The sequence below is a fragment of the Carcharodon carcharias genome, chromosome 13 (genome assembly GCF_017639515.1).
Source record: "Carcharodon carcharias isolate sCarCar2 chromosome 13, sCarCar2.pri, whole genome shotgun sequence".
Classification (NCBI taxonomy): Eukaryota; Metazoa; Chordata; class Chondrichthyes; order Lamniformes; family Lamnidae; genus Carcharodon; species Carcharodon carcharias.
In genome coordinates, this window is record NC_054479.1 from 107,114,062 (window position 1) to 107,130,762 (window position 16,701).

Below are 16,701 nucleotides of genomic sequence, written 5' to 3' on the forward strand. Positions count from 1 at the left end.
TAGTACAACAATGTCTCTGTGAAGGTTTGGTGACAAAAACTAATCTGTTGCTTGTTCATGTGCATGATTAAGAATAGAGCTCTCCTAATGACCGAGATGGACAAAGGTACAATTTCTTCTGGCGAGAACACCAAGAAAAAGGCAATGGAATAGAATTAGAGCTAAGCCATTCAGGAACAAAAATCAGGAAACATTTTTTCACCCACAGGGTGACAGAATTTGGGAACACTCAGCCCCAAAAGGTTGTAGATGCAAGACAAATGGAGGTTTCAAGGTTAAGAAAGACAGATATATTTTTGATGGCCTGGTGTATCAAGGGATAAGTAGCAACAGTAGGAAAATTGAGTTGAGGTACAGATCAGCCATTATCTATTTGGGAAGCAGAGCAGATTTAAGGGCTAACTGACACATTTCTGTGCAACTTCATCACATTTCTACTTCTCAGTAGCTCTGGAGAAGGGTCACACGGACTCGAAACGTCAACTCTGTTTTTCTCTCCACAGATGCTGTCAGGCCTGCTGAGTTTTTCCAGCATTTTCTGTTTTTCTTTCAGATTTCTAGCATCCGTAGTATTTTGCTTTTATTTTACATTTCTATGCTTACTGTTTCTATTAGTTTTGCACAAAACGGGCGCCAAAATTTTTCCCCCATAATCAATTACAATTTTAACGTAATTCAATTTGAAAAGTACTTTGAGGTGACTTGATGACATGGTAAGTATGGTAAGGCTTCACATAAATCCACATTTTTTAATCTGTAGAATGGCTAATATGCTTGCTTACCTAACGCTCATCACAATCAATGTGTGGACCAGTCATTTCAACAATGCTGATAAAAGTGTTTTATAAAGACAATTATTTATTAGCGCAACAAATCCCTTAACTTTGTATTCTACATCTCTGCCAATACATCTCAACATCCAGTTTTCAGTCATTGCATACTATTTTGAATGAAAAGAAACAGCCAACAAACTTACATCCCACTGTTACCACTACCATATGCTGTAGAAAATAGTAGCATTAAAATTCAGACATAGGTGACTGAAACAGCTAACCAAAAATAATAGCTTGTTGCTCCAGGGAAGGAACAAAACTAGTGAGAAGTGGATGCCATCTGTGAAGTAAATATTCTCCATTTTAAAAAAAATCAATCTTTTGCAATTTTTTTAACTTCAAAATAGAAGAAATAATAATATTATTCATTAGAAAATGCCACGTTAAAATTTCATTTGGTGTTTTATTGTTGGAGTCAAGTCAGGATAAGGGATTTGAAAAACAAATGACAAGTAGACAGGTGTCATGTCACTTTTTTCAAAAGATAAAAACTATACAATATTCAAGTTCTACAGTTCAGCAGACTGTGGAAGTGTCAAATAACTTTTCACTAGCTGGAACTGTAAAGCAGTTGATGAAAACCTCAAGTTGTTCAAGATTATTTTAAGGTGAGCAAATACTAAGTGTAAGTGATTTTGGTAAAGTCCAATCATTGTTCACTTGGATAAAGCAGTGGATTGCTAAAAATGAGGAAGGTCCAGGTTTGATTCCTGTGTAAAGGATACTATAATTGCCCTTAATACCCTGAGTTAAGGGGAAATTAGCAAGACTCCCATCTCTGATCATTAATCAATGAATTTGGTTCTAGAAGTGCGGGTGTGTAGAGAATAGGAAGAAAGATTATCTTGTTTAGTTGGGATTAGCCACTTCAGCCAAAGGTTAACCAATACTCATGTAACCTCACTAGAGTAAGCAGTTGATATCTCAAGAGATAATGAAGATTAGAGAAGTAACAGGTGAAAGGGAAAACAGCCATTATTAAAACCCATAAAAAGTCACAATCACAAAATGTGCAATTCAACTACCTTCTCAAATGAGTAAACACGTATTCCTACAACACTAGACAGTTTAGCCTGAAAGCAATCATTAATATAGTTTCCCTGCTCTTTAAATTGTGATCAACTGTTAAACCACAAGTTTAATAAGGAAACAATTACTCACCAATCACCTCTGCAGTAATGCAAGCTAACTGAAACAGAGGGGCTACTTTATCATCATATATTTGCTTTCCCAATCGTTTCCCTCCGAAAGGATTAATGAATACAATTAAGTGTTTTGGTCGCAGAGCTGTGAAAGAAAACAAAAATATTTAATTGCTACTGAAATTCTTTGGCAAATTATAAAAGGGCTAAAAAAAAACATTGGGTTAAGTCTGAGCATCAGCATAGATGACAATGGAGCTGTCAGTCAGCTTAACTCCTTAAACACATTTTGAAATCTTAGTATTCCTCTTGCTATTCAACAATGGCTAACAAAATCTTTTATACATTTTGAAAAGCAGGTATGGCCATTTGTACCTGTATTTCCTCCCTTGGTTTTACATCCCTTGTTTAGATGTCCCTTTTCCATCACCATTTCAGATAGTTAAAGTGGATGCAATCTGCCAAAGCTGCCCTGTAGCCAATTCTTAACAACTAGCATTAATATAGTGCCTTTAACATGGTAAAACATAAACATCCCAAGCTGTTAAACAGGAGCATTAAGACTTGCACAATTGCCCAACAGCAGAAAAAACAAGGTGGGGGGGTGGGGGGGGGTGCTTTTTATTAAGCTTCCTGGACCAAGTGAGCCAACTCAATATCCTGAGATTTCTTCAAGCTTACATGTTACAAGGGCACTGACACAATTCATCACTTGTCACAGAAAGCGCTTCAGAGCATTGAGAATATTACAAAGATCAACTTTTATTTCCAGCATGATCAAAATGAAGTGATTTTTTTTTAAGTTACACATTCAAAACTTTGATTAAAAGATTGAGCAAGGTATGAATATCTATAGTAAAACTCAAATGTATTCATTCAGCATTTTCCCCAAGCAATTTGCTGATGCAAGAGAAATACACAGGAAATGCATACAGGAAATGATCTATTTAAAGGTTGTAAACATCTGGGTCCACAAGAACTCAATAAAATGCTGATGCCAGTGTGCTGCACTGCCAGCATTTTGAAGTGTTCCACTATTTGCTGGTAGTGATTATGTTTTGACTGAAATCTTACTTAGCTTTTAAACTCTACAGAGTTGCTTAGAAAGATGTTTTAAGAGTTATAAACGAGTAAGCTTTTTCTTGAACATTATTCCAAGATGTGTAGTGTACAGAATATTAACATTACACTGTAGCCAGATTACCAATCGAATCTGAAACACAAATACTTGAGGTTAACAACATATATCAGTTACAATGTCAGGATGTAAGCTTCAGGTCGCTGAAATTGGGCACTGCCTGGCTCAGCTCCATTTTGCAGCTTGAAATGGGTATGGGGGGGACCAGAGAATGCAGTTTTGACAAGAATTAAATTAGTTGCCTCATGCATACAGATAGATCATTGAAGGGCAATGTGTAAATGAGAAGGAAAGGCCAAAAATGTGACACAAGGAATGGAAGAAGTACTGCCAGAGTCCTATTGGCTATGCTAGAACCCACAAAAGTGGAAAAAAGCAAGACAGTGAGGATAAAGGGTCAAGGGTGGGTGATCATGCCAGTTTTTAAGGGAAGAGGAACATTGTTTAGGCAAATCAATTTTTAAGTGTCAGCGAGCACTAGGACAAAAGAAAGTTAGTTGTGCAGTCAGATGGTTAAGTCAAGAGTGGGTCAAGTGAGTAGAGAATGTGGCCCGTTAAGTAATAAGCAGTGAAGATAGAGCAAGGGAGGAAGATGGGAGAGAAACTCCATAGTGCCAAGCTATTCTTGAGATGGTCAAGCAGGATGTGAAAGTGGACAACTAGCCTTTTAGAGTTGTGTATGCTCAAGTTTACAAACCTAAAATTTCAGACATCAGTGCTGAGAAAGGTACAGTATGAAACTAAGCAATTAGGGTACAGCTACAACACTGGCACCTGCCCAACCATGTAGAAAATTGCCCAGGTATGTACTGTACACAAAAAGCAAGACAAATTCAACCTGGTCAATTACTGCCACATCAGTCTACACTCGATCACCAGCAATGGAAGGAGTCATCAACAGTGCTATCAAGTGGCACTTGTTTAGCAATAACCTGCTCACTGACACTCAGTTTGGGTTATGCCAAGGTCACTCAGATGAACTCATTACAGCCTTGGTTCAAATATGGACAAAAGAGCTGAACTCCAGAGGTGAGGTGAGAGCGACTGCCCTTGACATCAAGGCAGAATTTGACTGAGTGTGGCATCAGGAAGCCTGAGCAAAACTGGAGTCAATGGGAATCAGAGGGAAAACTCTCTCCTGGTTGGGGTCATACCGAGCACAAAGGTAGATGATTGTGGTGGTTGGAGGTCAATCGCCTCAGTTCCAGGACACCATTGCAGGATTTCCTCAGGGGAGTGTCCTAGGCCCAACCATCTTTAGCTGCTTCATCAATGACAATCCTTCCAGTACTCGGGTACTGAAGCAGTCCATGTCCAAATGCAGCATGACCTGGACAATATCCAGACTTGGGCTGGCAAGTGGAAAGTGACATTTGTACCACACGAGTGCCAGGCAATGATCAGCTCCAACAAGAGAATTTACCCATTGCCGCTTGACATTCAATGGCATTATGATCGTGGAATCCCCCACTATCAATGGGGGTGCCATTGACCAGAAACTGAACTGGACTAGCCATATAAATACTGTGGCTACAAGGGTCAGTCAGATGCTAGAAATCCTGCTGCAAATAACTCACCTCCTGAATCAGAGGGAAAACTCTCTCCTGGTTGGGGTCGTACCAAGCACAAAGGTAGATGACTGTGTTGGTTGGAAGTCAATCGCCTCAGTTCCAAAGCTTGTCCAGCAATCGACAAGGCCTAAGTCAGGAGTGTGATGAATACTCTCCACTTGCCGGGATGAGTGCAACTCTAACAACACTCAAGCAGCTTGACACCATCCAGGGCAAAGCAGCCTGCTTGATTGGCAAACATTCACTCCCTTCACCACTGACACACAGTGGCAGCAATGTGTACCATCTACAAGATGCACTGCAGAAAGTCACCAAGACTCCTTAGGCAGCATCTTCCTAACCCATAACAGCTACCATCTAGAAGGACAAGGGCAGCAGACACATGGAAACGCCATCACCTGACAGTTCCCCTCCAAGCCACTCACCATACTGACATGGAAATATATCGCCATTCCTTCACTGTCACTGGGTCAAAATCCTGGAACACCGTCCCTAACAACACTGCGGATGTACTGACCCCACATGGACTGCAGCTGTTCAAGAAAGCAGCTGATCATCAACTCAAGAGCAAGTGGGGAATGGGCAATAAATGCTGGCCTAGCAAGTGATGCCCTCATCCCATGAACTAATAAAAAACACAAAATGATAAGTGAATAAGTGACTCAGCATTGATTCACGCATCAAAAGCAGAAGCATGGGAGGTTTTGAGCAAGTTGAGAGGTGGTGGTCTGAAAATTGAGAGAGACAAAGAATCATGCAATTATAGTGAAATGCAAATTCTTCTAGGCCACTTCAAATGGTTAACATTATTAGACTTCAAGTGGGTGGAAACATTTCGTTTACCTTTTATTACCATCAAGACAGTGGACCAATGCATTTCTATCAAATCATACTATTTTCTAATGTGATTCCATTTAAACTCACCACCTTCTCAAGAGGAATTTAGATGGGTAACACAGGCTGACCTTGCCAGCAATAACCTTCATCCCATGAAGGGGTATACATAAAAAAACTGTGACCCCAGAAGCCAGCAAAATCAAAGCAACAACAAAACAGCACAGTATCATTAGGAGTGTTATTATTAAAGTTTGCATATTATAGATCAATCTGTAATAATGCATTATATAAATATGAAAATCTGTTTTTGAAGTACTGTGAAAACGTGTGCGCGCATGTAGGTTTCAGTCAAACTCTGTCCATTCCCTGATGCCAGAAGACTGAGTGAATCCCCTCTCCCCTGACCCACATATAAATTGTAATCAGCTCCTCTCCCCCATCACATACACCTCTCCCACCCACTCATGTCCTCCCATCCCAGTGAGCCCCTCCGCTCACTCATGCACTTCCTCCCACCTTAATCATCCCCACTCATGCCTACCCTCCCCACTCAGACCCCCATATATGTCCTTCCTCGCCACTCATTTAACTCTTGCCTACCTCCTCATCCATTCACACATCCCCTCCTCCTTCTCCACCCACCAGCCCAAGACCCCACTCCCATGCTTTGGTCCTGCTTCTCTGACCCCCAAGACCCCCCCAGCCAACTACCTCTGCTGCCCCTTCACCCGAACTCACACTCCCAGCCCCCAGGCCTTAAGTCTGCTTTCCCTGGCACTGTGACACCCCCCGCCCCTATTCCCACTCCCCCGTCCACTTCCACAGTGGCCTCACTCCCTGCCCCCATGTCTCAAGGCCCCCCCCCACCAACCCATGATCTCCCTACCCCCACCCATTTATGTTCCTTTAAAACCCCCTCCCCAACTACCCTGATCCCTGCCCTTGGCCCCGCGTCCCATCACCCCTACTCCCCCTTCTGCTCTGGCCTAACTCCCGCCTGCACCTGCAGCCATTCCAGTCACGTCTCCTTGCCACTGAAAAGGTGCTCCTTGAGCCACTACTCCCCTCCTCCCCCCCGTCAGTGGGTGGCTGCATCTCCTCCTCAGCCGGCACCAATTGGATTGGCATTGTCAGGGAAGGGGGAGCCACCTCTCCCAGGGGAGAGGAGCTCGGGCCCTGGGGGCCTAGGCCACTGCTGCTAAGTGCAGGATATGGTTGAGACCACATCCAGCTGGAATCTCCCTCATTTCTAGGATCGGAACCTGAAGCTGAGTGGCGGCCGAGTCACTCCATCAGTAATTTGGTCTCAGGTTGGGAGAGAAGATCAAGCTGTTCTGTGCCAGTGACTCTAACAGCTATGGTGGGACCACAAAGGCAGCCCAGTGCAGGAAGGTGCTCTGCAGGCTGCACATGGGAGCAGCAACAACTGAGGGCATGGCCTCTACATCACCCAATCACACAAAGCGACTGGTGGGCAAATTAAAGAAAGGTACTGAGTGACAGCTCCCCTGGGCTAGGAGGAGGCTGGAAAAAAATTAAAAGGCCAGAATTCCAACAAATGGCAGAAATTTCTCATCCCTAGAAAAAGGCAGTTGACAGTTGTTGAAGAAAAGTTTGGGGTAGAATTTTTTTCCTCCAACGATATGAGGGGACTTGGGGGGAAGGGGGTGGGCAATGAGGTTGAAGGTGGGTTAATAGTTGGAAACAAGAAAATAATAAACAGTGATCTCATTGATAATCAAAATCTCACTTTTTGCATTACAATATCAAGTTTCCAGAACAGAAAGAGCCTGTTCAGCCCATGAGTGGTGCCTGCCACTCATCCAATTCTAACATTTTGCATTTTACGGTCTTCAGGTCCTGTAAAATCAATAGTGCAACTGAAGCCACTAAACTCCCATGAAATACTAAACTCCCATGAAATAAGAGACTTGGGAGTAATGTCCCAGGCCGAGGCTACATCAAATAACATTCCCGCTATGTACTACACACAATTTTCCCATTTGCATGAAAACGTAGACCACAACAATTCATCGGAGCTTACGTCATCTAAATTCAGAATACACAATCTCTATAAAAGCAATAGTAGGTATGGTGACAACCCAATGATCGTGTGGGGTGCTTCTAGGAATCAAGAAATATTGGTTCTGGGACTCAAATTGCATGGGGCAGTTAGAAAACACTTGCATTTTAGACATGGAATATAAGCCTACATGACGCTAGGCAATAATTTTTTTTTTTTTTTTTACACACTTCTATTCCAAGTATGTCATGCCGTTGCACCAAACCTACACTCAAATTGCCAACATAGTATTAAGACATAATTTGTATATTTTACCCAAGCCCTAAATTCTGACTTGAGGGTCTCTTCCATAACTGCATGCCACATCACACAGGTCAACGTGTTCACAACTTTACCGACCTGAACCACTTAGAATGGATTTTGCAAAATCTCCAAGTTATTGAACTTGAAGCTACTTGACTAACTGAAACCTGCCAAATCAACAAAGCCACCATCAACAGTAATTGAACAGTAATTTTATCAATGTGCAGGGGCTTGGCATGAAACATGGGACTAAACCAATACAGCAGAATGCACAAAGTCAAGCATTATGCTAAACCACTGAGCAGACAGATGAGTCACATCCTCCTGGGGAATGACTATTTAGTGTTTTGGTTACAGACAGGTTACATGCAGTCAAGGCGGCAGCACAGAAAACAAAAGGGCTGGTACATATGCCACTGCTGGCCACAAATTCAACTCCATCATGGTTAAAATATCAATGGGACAAATGACAACTGAAGTATGGACTCAGTCTGAAGTAGAAGGTAATCTGATACCTTTTCATTCCAGACAAAATGCACAATCAGATCACTCTGCCAAGAGGAGAACAATGGGCTTGCTCCGAATTAAGACTCCAAGAGAGAAACAAGCCCGTTTTGAAATCCTACAAACTCAAGGCCCAACCTTGTAAGACCATTCTCGATGTTATTCGGACATTACCTCCAAGCAGCCCAAAGTTGCTCTGGGGAACCCATCTGGGAACTTCCCAGGTAAGGGTTTGCACAGCAATTGCCCAGAAGTGCACACTTCCTCTGGACAATTGCATTGCACTGGGAACCATCTGAAAATGCGGCTTTAAATTGCAAACTTTGGATGGTTCCACCAGCGTTATACCAATAGCTAATCAGAAAAAGTTAGAAGAATTAAAACCTCTTCTAACCTCCAGATGTCTGACTCGTCCCACACCATCCCCGATGTCTGACACCCTGCGCACATACCCACCTGACCTTTGAACACCTCCACTTCCCAAATCCTTTTCACTCACCATAGGCACTTACCTGTCAATTTCAATGTGACCTTTAAACTTATTGGCTTTACGACAGCTAGTGCTGCAAAAAAAAAAAGGGGGCATGTCCTCCTCCAATTTGACAGTGCTCAGCTTCAACACTGGACTTCGGAGATGGCTGCGCAGCATGGACCTTGCCCAACCTGAGTTGGAAGGTCGGGTAAGACAGGCACAGAAGGAATTTGATGTAGCCAAGTGGACATGGTGTGGCAATCCAACGCCGATTGCCACTCTGAGGAATTTACAGCCCTGACTGCTACAACTTAACTTCATGACTATTCACAAATTATTTTCAAAGTAAGTGCTGTTGTTAACATGTACATCATACTCAACTTGGATGCACTAATTATTACAAGTCAAGGATACAATTTAGGGTGGGGGCATGGGGAATAAGAACATAAGAAACAGGAGTAGGCTATTTGGCCCCTCTAGCCTGCCCCACCATTCAATAAGTTCATGGCTGATCTGCCCCAGGCCTCAACCCCTCTTTCGTGCCAGTTCTTCATAGCCCTCAACTCCCCAATATTTCAAAAATCTATCTACCTCCTTTTTAAGTACTTTCAGTGATCTAGCCTCCACAACTCTCTGGGGTAGAGAATTCCATACATTCACTACCCTCTGAGGGAAGAAATTCCTTTGCATCCCAGTTTTAAATGAGTGTCCCCTTATTCTCTATTTATGTCCCTTAGTTCCAGATTCCACCATTAGTGGAAACACCTTCTCAACATCTAACCTGCCAAGCCCCCTCAGAATCATATGTTTCAATAAGATCACCCCTCAGGTCTTCTAAAATCTAATCAATAAAGGCCCAACCTGTTCAGCCTTTCTTGATAAGTCAACTCCTTCATTGCAGGAATCAGCCTAGTGAATCTCTTTTGAACCACCTCCAATGCCAGTATATCCTTTCTTAAATACGGGGACCAAAACGGTACACACTGCTCCAGATGCGGCCTCACCAACACCCTGTACAGTTATAACAAGACTTCCCTATTTTTAAACTCCAACCCCCTAGCAATACAGGCCAAAATTTAATTTGCCTTAATTACTTGCTGCACCTGCTTGCTAACTTTTTGTATTACATGCACAACACCACCCCCGGATCCCTCTATGCTGCACTTTTTATACAGTCTCTCTCCATTTAAATAATAGTCTGTCTTTTGATTCTTCCTATCTCACTCTTTCCTACATTAAACTCCATCTGCCAGGTTTTTTTGCCCACTCACTCAGCCTGTCTACATCTCTTTGCAAATTCCTTATGTCCTCATCACAACATGCTTTCCCACCTATTTTTGTACCATTAGCAAATATGGATACATTACACTCTACCCCCTCCTCCAAGTCATTAATATAATTAGTAAATAATTGAATAATTTGTGGCACTCCACTAGATACATCCTTCCAACCTGAAAAAGACCCATTAATCCTGACACTCTGTCTTGTGTGTGTTAACCAATCCTCAATCCATGCTAACACATTACCCCCAATACCGTGAGCCCTTATTTTGTGCAATAACCTTTTATGTGGCACCTTAGCAAACGCCTTCTGGAAATCCAAATACACTGCATCTACTGGTTCTCCTTTATCAACTCTGCTTGTTATAACCTCAAAAAACTCTAGCAAATTTGTCAAACATGATTTCTCTTTCACAAAACCATGCTGACTCCGATTGCAATAATCTTTTCTAAATGTCCTATTTCTTTTTTAATAATGGACTCGGGCATTTTCCCAATGACAGATGTTAGGCTGAATGGCCTATCATTCCCTTTTTTTTGTCTCCCTCCCTTCATGAACAGGGATGGCACATTAGCAGTTTTCCATCCAGTGGGACCCTCACGGAATCCAGTGAGTTCTGGAACATTTCGACCAATGCTTCCTCTACCTCTGCAGCCACTTCCTTGAAAACCCTTGGATGCAGGCCATCAGGTTCTGGCGACTTGTCTGCCTTTAGTCCCATTAGTTGGTCAAATAGTTTGTCCCTCGTGATAGAGACTGTTACAAGATCTTCCCACCCATTAGCTCCTTGCTTATCTGATGTCTTTGGGATGTTTATAGTGTCCTGCACCGTGAAGACTGGTGCAAAATACCAGTTTAAGTTATCTGCCATTTCCCTGGTCCCTGTTATGAATTCTCCAGTCGCATCCTCCAAGGGACCCACACTCACTTTCACCATTCTCTTTCTTTTTATATACCCTTACAAGCTCATGCTGGTGGTTTTTATGTTTCTTGCCAATTTACTTTCATAACTAATTTTCTCCCTCTTCATTAGCTTTTTAGTCATCAGCTGCTGGTTCCTAAGAAATTCCCAATCTTCTGGCCTGCCACTAGCTTTCGCTGCTTTGTGTGCCTTTTTTTTTGATTGGTAGGCTCCTTGACCGCCTTTATTAACCATGGGTGGTTCATCCTTCTCATCGAGTCCTTCTTCTTGACCGGGATAAATTTTTGCTGAGCATTATGAAATATCTGCTTAAATGTCCGCCACTGCTCATCCACTGACCTTCCCCTTAGTCTATTTTCCCAGCCTGCTTTAGACAACTCTTTTCTTCATATCTCTGTAATTGCCCTGATTTAAGTTGAGGACACTGGTTTGAGACCCAAGTTGCTCACCCTCAAACTGAAATTGAAATTCTCTGATATTGTGATCGTTACCCCCTAGAGGATCCTTAACTATGGGGTTTCTTATTAATCCTACTTCATTACACATTACTAGGTCTAAAATAGCCTGTTCCCGGGTAGGTTCTACAATGTATCGCTCTGAAACAATCCCTGATGCACTCTACAAATTCGTCTTCCATGTTATCCCTGCCAATCTGATTTGTCCAGTCAATAGAGATAATACCGAGATTACAGCTAACCAGATATTTATCGCTGAATTGAAACTGGACACTAAAAAGTTTACCAAATATAAAGAGGAAGGTACAACTTCAATGCAAGCCAACACTAAACACATTTTCAACTGTCATGACATTCCTATCTGCAGCTCAGCGTACTGGTGTCTTGAGTACGAAACCCTCTATGATAAAAGTGTTAACATTTTTAGGATTTGAAATGTACGTGAAACATGAAAGCATGACAAACTAGGTAGTGCAGAGTGGGTAAAATGGAGGTTGAAGTCAAAACTATTGTACATAGAGTAAAATGGTAGTATTTCATATTTAATTAGTTTCAGAGAGGCAGAATGAACAATCATTAATTTTCCACATCACCTTAGGTAATCTTGGCTTGTAAAATATCACGCGTTTGGCAGCTTTATCTTTGTTTCACAGAAACATACAGTACCTTGTAAATCCAACTGTTCCTTAATTGTTTGTACCCACTGGTTATAGAGTAGGTGATCACTGCAGTAAAAGGTCACTTCACTACACCTCCAATGGTGCCCTTTTGATCTCTGCACATAATATACTAAAGATGAAAAAAGGAAATAGTTATGAAATTATTTGTAGCACTTGAATCTAAGTTGAAGACAATTTTGTGCATTTACAGTACTTATGTGGTTGGATAAGCACCCCAACAGAGTGTGGCAAGTTTAAAGCAGATTTTACTTCATCTTATAAAATCTACAAACCATACTGTAAAATCAGATCTTAGAAGAAACCAGTCGTTCTGCAGTAAAAAATACAAATGTACAATACCTCAGTGATGACAAGAGAACATTTATAATTTTTATGTAATTAGAACTCTACAAAAACAATTTTCAGGGAAAACTTGTTTACTCCCTAAAGCTCCAGGCAGCCTAAATCCACATGTATACTGCCATAGCCTTGATCACAACTTCAATTTGTCCATTTAAAGAACCAAGTGATTATCACATTTCCAAGAAGATTACCTCAATTCATCACCAAACATTTTTCAAGGCTTTCTGAGGTTTCTTTTCAACATATCGACATAATCCTTAAGTAACACTGCGAAGTTTTATTTTGAAATTGAGCCATTATTCCATTAAGTATGTCATAAACTGAGAATCGAGTTTCAGGTCATTACCAGGCTAAGAATTCATTGCATTCCAGTTGCCTGGTTACAAACTGCATCACATGGTTCAGAAATATCTTTGTAGGTTTGTCTCCATGCTATCAACAAAATGAAGGTCATTAACATCTGCAACCAATAAGGAGGTCTTTGTATTTCTTACTCGTCCATGAGCTTGCACTAGGATAGAACTAATGCATGGTGTTTTCTTCAGATCTGGAGTTGATATGAACTTCAGAGAGATGTCAACATTCATTCATGTTAAATTAATACAATGAGGATTTTAAGTTACTTCTTGGCAGCTTTCTCAAAGTGGTATAAAAAGTGCTCAATAAAACAATGGTATTGATCATGAGCAATTTTAAACAAAAAGGTCTTGAATAATACTCCAGATTCTGAATTCTACTAAATGCAGGCTTATTCAACAACCACCATAACTTTGGCATCGTGGTCCAGGTTAGTTTTCCTGCCTTTAAAGGTATTTATTGCATTTACAGCTTAAAGTGCACTTTATGTTCTTTCAAAATTGTTTTTCCATTACTCAAAACCATCAATTGATTGATTTTGACTTCACAGCATTGCCTGAAAATGTTTTACGTCATTAAGAAACACACAAAGGACTACTGAGAGTCTGGTTGAAACAAGGCCAAGTGTTCTTAATTTGATATAGAAAGGCCAAGTTGCCCAATAGGTCAGGTACAATTTGCACTGGTAAAAATCATTTTTAAGTATTATTTTTACAAACTGTGGAAGATAATTTTGGAGCAAAGCACAGTTAAGAGGTTTGAAGCCCTCAACAAGATTATAATCACCCCAATGCAACTACAACCCAGTGTGAAGTTTAAACAATTTGCATTTTAGGTTGTTTGAGGAATTTTGAAACTTGCTTTTCAATCATTTCGTGCAGAGACAATGGTCCCTCAGCTACGTCTCAAAATTCAAATCTAACCAATATTCAATTAAAGTGGAAGAACTCCAGGCATGCAGCCAAGTTTAAAAAGCTCAAGCTCTGCTGTTCATGGGCAGAGAGCAATGCGGAAGCCAGCAGCATTACTCAGGTTACTGACCCTACATGAATCAGAGGTAGCTGACATCCTCAAACACATGACGACAAAAGTAAGTATTTTGTTATCAATACACAAGCATTTTTAAAAAGCCAACATTTGATTAAATGGCATCTGAAAAATCAAAGGCGAGACAGCAAGTCAACAGATTAACAGATTAACTTTTACAACATGCCTTCAAGCCTAAAACCGCTCACACAATGAGCATCCAATGATTACCAAGATCTCAAGAGTGTTGCGAATACAAGTTATGAAAAATTAAAGTTTGAATTTGTCTATTTGATGGCGCCAAAGACAGTGCAAGAAACAATCAATTAAGGCTTCCAGTCAGAGTCATAGGGGTCCACAGCACAGAAAAAAGCCCTTCAGCCCATCGCGTCTGTGCCGGTCAAACAAGTACCTAACTATTCTAATCCCATTTTCCAGCATTAGGCCCACAGCCTTGTATGCCACGGCATCACAAGTGCACATCCAAATACTTCTTAAATGATATGAGGGTTTCTGCCTCTACCACCCTTTCAGGCAGAGAGTTCCAGATTCCCACCACCCTCTGGGTGAAAAAATTCTTCCTCACATCCCCTCTAAACCTCCTGCCCCTTATCTTAAATCTATGCCCCCTGGTTATTGATCACTGCACCAAGGAGAAAAGTTCCTTCCTGGCTACACTATCTATGCCCCTCATAATTTTATACACCTCAATCATGTTCCCCCTCAATCTCCTCTGCTCCAGGGAAAATAAACCCAGTCTATCCAATCTTTCCTTATAACTGAAACTCTCCAGCCCAGGCAACATCCTGGTAAATCTCCTCTGTACTCTCTAGGGCAATCACATCCTTCCTATAACGCAGATTCCAGAACTGCACGCAATGCTCTAGCTGTGACCAAACCAGCATTTTATACAGTTCCAGCATAACCTCCCTGCTCTTGTATTCTATGCCTTGGCTAATAAAGGCAAGTATCCCATATGCCTTAACTACCTTATCTACCTGTCCTGCTACCTTAAGGGATCAGTAGACATGCACACCAAGGTCCCTCTGATCCTCGGTACTCCCCAGGGTCCTACCATTCATTGTGTATTCCCATGCCTGGTTTGTCCTGCCCAAGTGCATCACCTTACACTTTCCGGATTAAATTTCATTTGCCACTGATCAGCCCATCTGACCAGCCCATCTATATTCTCCTGTAATCGAAGGCTTTCCTCCTCACAACTTACCACTCCACCAATTTTTGTGTCATCCACAAGCTCATTGATCAACCCTCCTACATTCAAGTCTAAATCATTTACCCACAAACAGCAAGGGACCCAACGCCAATCCCGGTGGAACCTCACTGGACACAGGCATCCAGTCACAAAAACACCCCTTAACCATCACCCTCTGCTTCCTGCCACTCAGCTAATTCTAGATCCAATTTGCCAAATTGCCTTGGATCCCATGGGCTCTTACCTTAGTTATCAGTCTCCCATGTGGGACCTTATCAAAAGCCTTGCTGAAGTCCAAGTACACTACTTCAAATGCATTGCCCTTGTCTACACATCTGGTCAACTCTTCGAAAAATTCAATCAAATTGGTCGGACATGACCTCCCCTTAGCAAAATCATGCTGACTGTCCTTGATTAATCCCTGCCTCTCCAAGTAGATTAATTCTGTCCCTCAGAATCGCTTCCAATAGTTTCCCCACCACTGAGGTTAGACCGACTGGCCTGTAGTTCCCTGATTATCCCTTCCTCCCTTCTTGAATAACGGTACCACATTGGTTGTCCTCCAGTCCTCTGGCACCTCTCCTCTGGCCAGAGAGGTATTGAAAAATATTGCCAGCACCCCTGCTATCTCCTCCCTTGCCTCACTCAACAGCCTGGGATACATTTCATCCGGGACTAGAGATTTACCTGCTTTTAAGCATGCCAGGCCACTTAGAACCTCCTCCCTTTCTTAGCTAAATTCTTTAATTATATCACAGTCCTTCTGCTTGATTTCCATACCCACGTTGTCCCTCTCACTTAAGAACACCGACAAAAAGTATTCACTTAGAACCCTACCTAAGTCTCCCGGCTCCACACACAAATTACCACTATGGTCCTTAATGGGCCCTATTCTTTCCTCTTACTCTTAATGTACTTGTAAAATAACTTTGGATTTTCCTTTATTTTACCTGCCAATGTTTTCTCATGCCTCCTTTTTGTTCTTCTAATTTCCTTTTTAAGTTACGCCCTACACATTCTATACTCCTCTAGGGCTTCTGCTGTTTTGAGCCCTTGGCATCTGCCATAAGCCTCCCTTTTTTACTTTACTTTATCCAATCCTGTATATCCCTCCACATCCAGGGTTCCCTGGATTTGTTGGTCCCACCCTTTGTCTTTAATGGAATATGTTGGCCCTGTACTCTCCCTATTTCCTTCTTGAATGAGTCCCACTACTCTGACACAGATTTACCTAAAAGTAGCTGCACCCAGTCCACTCTGGCCAAATCATACCTGATCTTATTAAAATCGGCCTTCCCCCAATTTAGAACTCTAATTTCTGGCCCATCATTGTCGTTTTCTAACGGAGTTATGATCACTATCTGCAAACTGCTCCCCCCACTGATATCTCTACCACTTGCCCACTTCATTCCCTAAAATTAAGTCCAGGACGGTCCCCTCTCTTGTAGGGCTTTCTACGTACTGGCTTAAAAAGCTCCCCTGGATGCATTTTAAGAATTCCACTCCCTCTAAACCTACCACACTATGACTAACCCAGTTCATGTTAGGGAAGTTGAAATCCTCCACTATTATTACCCTATTATTTTTATACTTGTGAAATTT

General features: G+C 41.7%; 1 protein-coding gene across 3 annotated transcripts in view; it reads right to left on the bottom strand.

Moving 5' to 3' along the window:
• Positions 1-16,701, bottom strand: part of cerk (ceramide kinase) — a 69,453-nt gene that overhangs the window by 37,878 nt on the left and 14,874 nt on the right. For 2 of the 3 annotated variants that reach the window (XM_041203535.1, XM_041203534.1), the window contains exons 3-4: positions 12,148-12,270; positions 1,995-2,120 (exon numbers count right to left, since the gene is read on the bottom strand). In XM_041203535.1, the coding sequence (XP_041059469.1) occupies positions 1,995-2,120; positions 12,148-12,270 (249 nt within the window). The remainder of the gene's footprint in view (positions 1-1,994; positions 2,121-12,147; positions 12,271-16,701) is intronic. The other variant, XM_041203536.1, reaches the window with a different exon arrangement.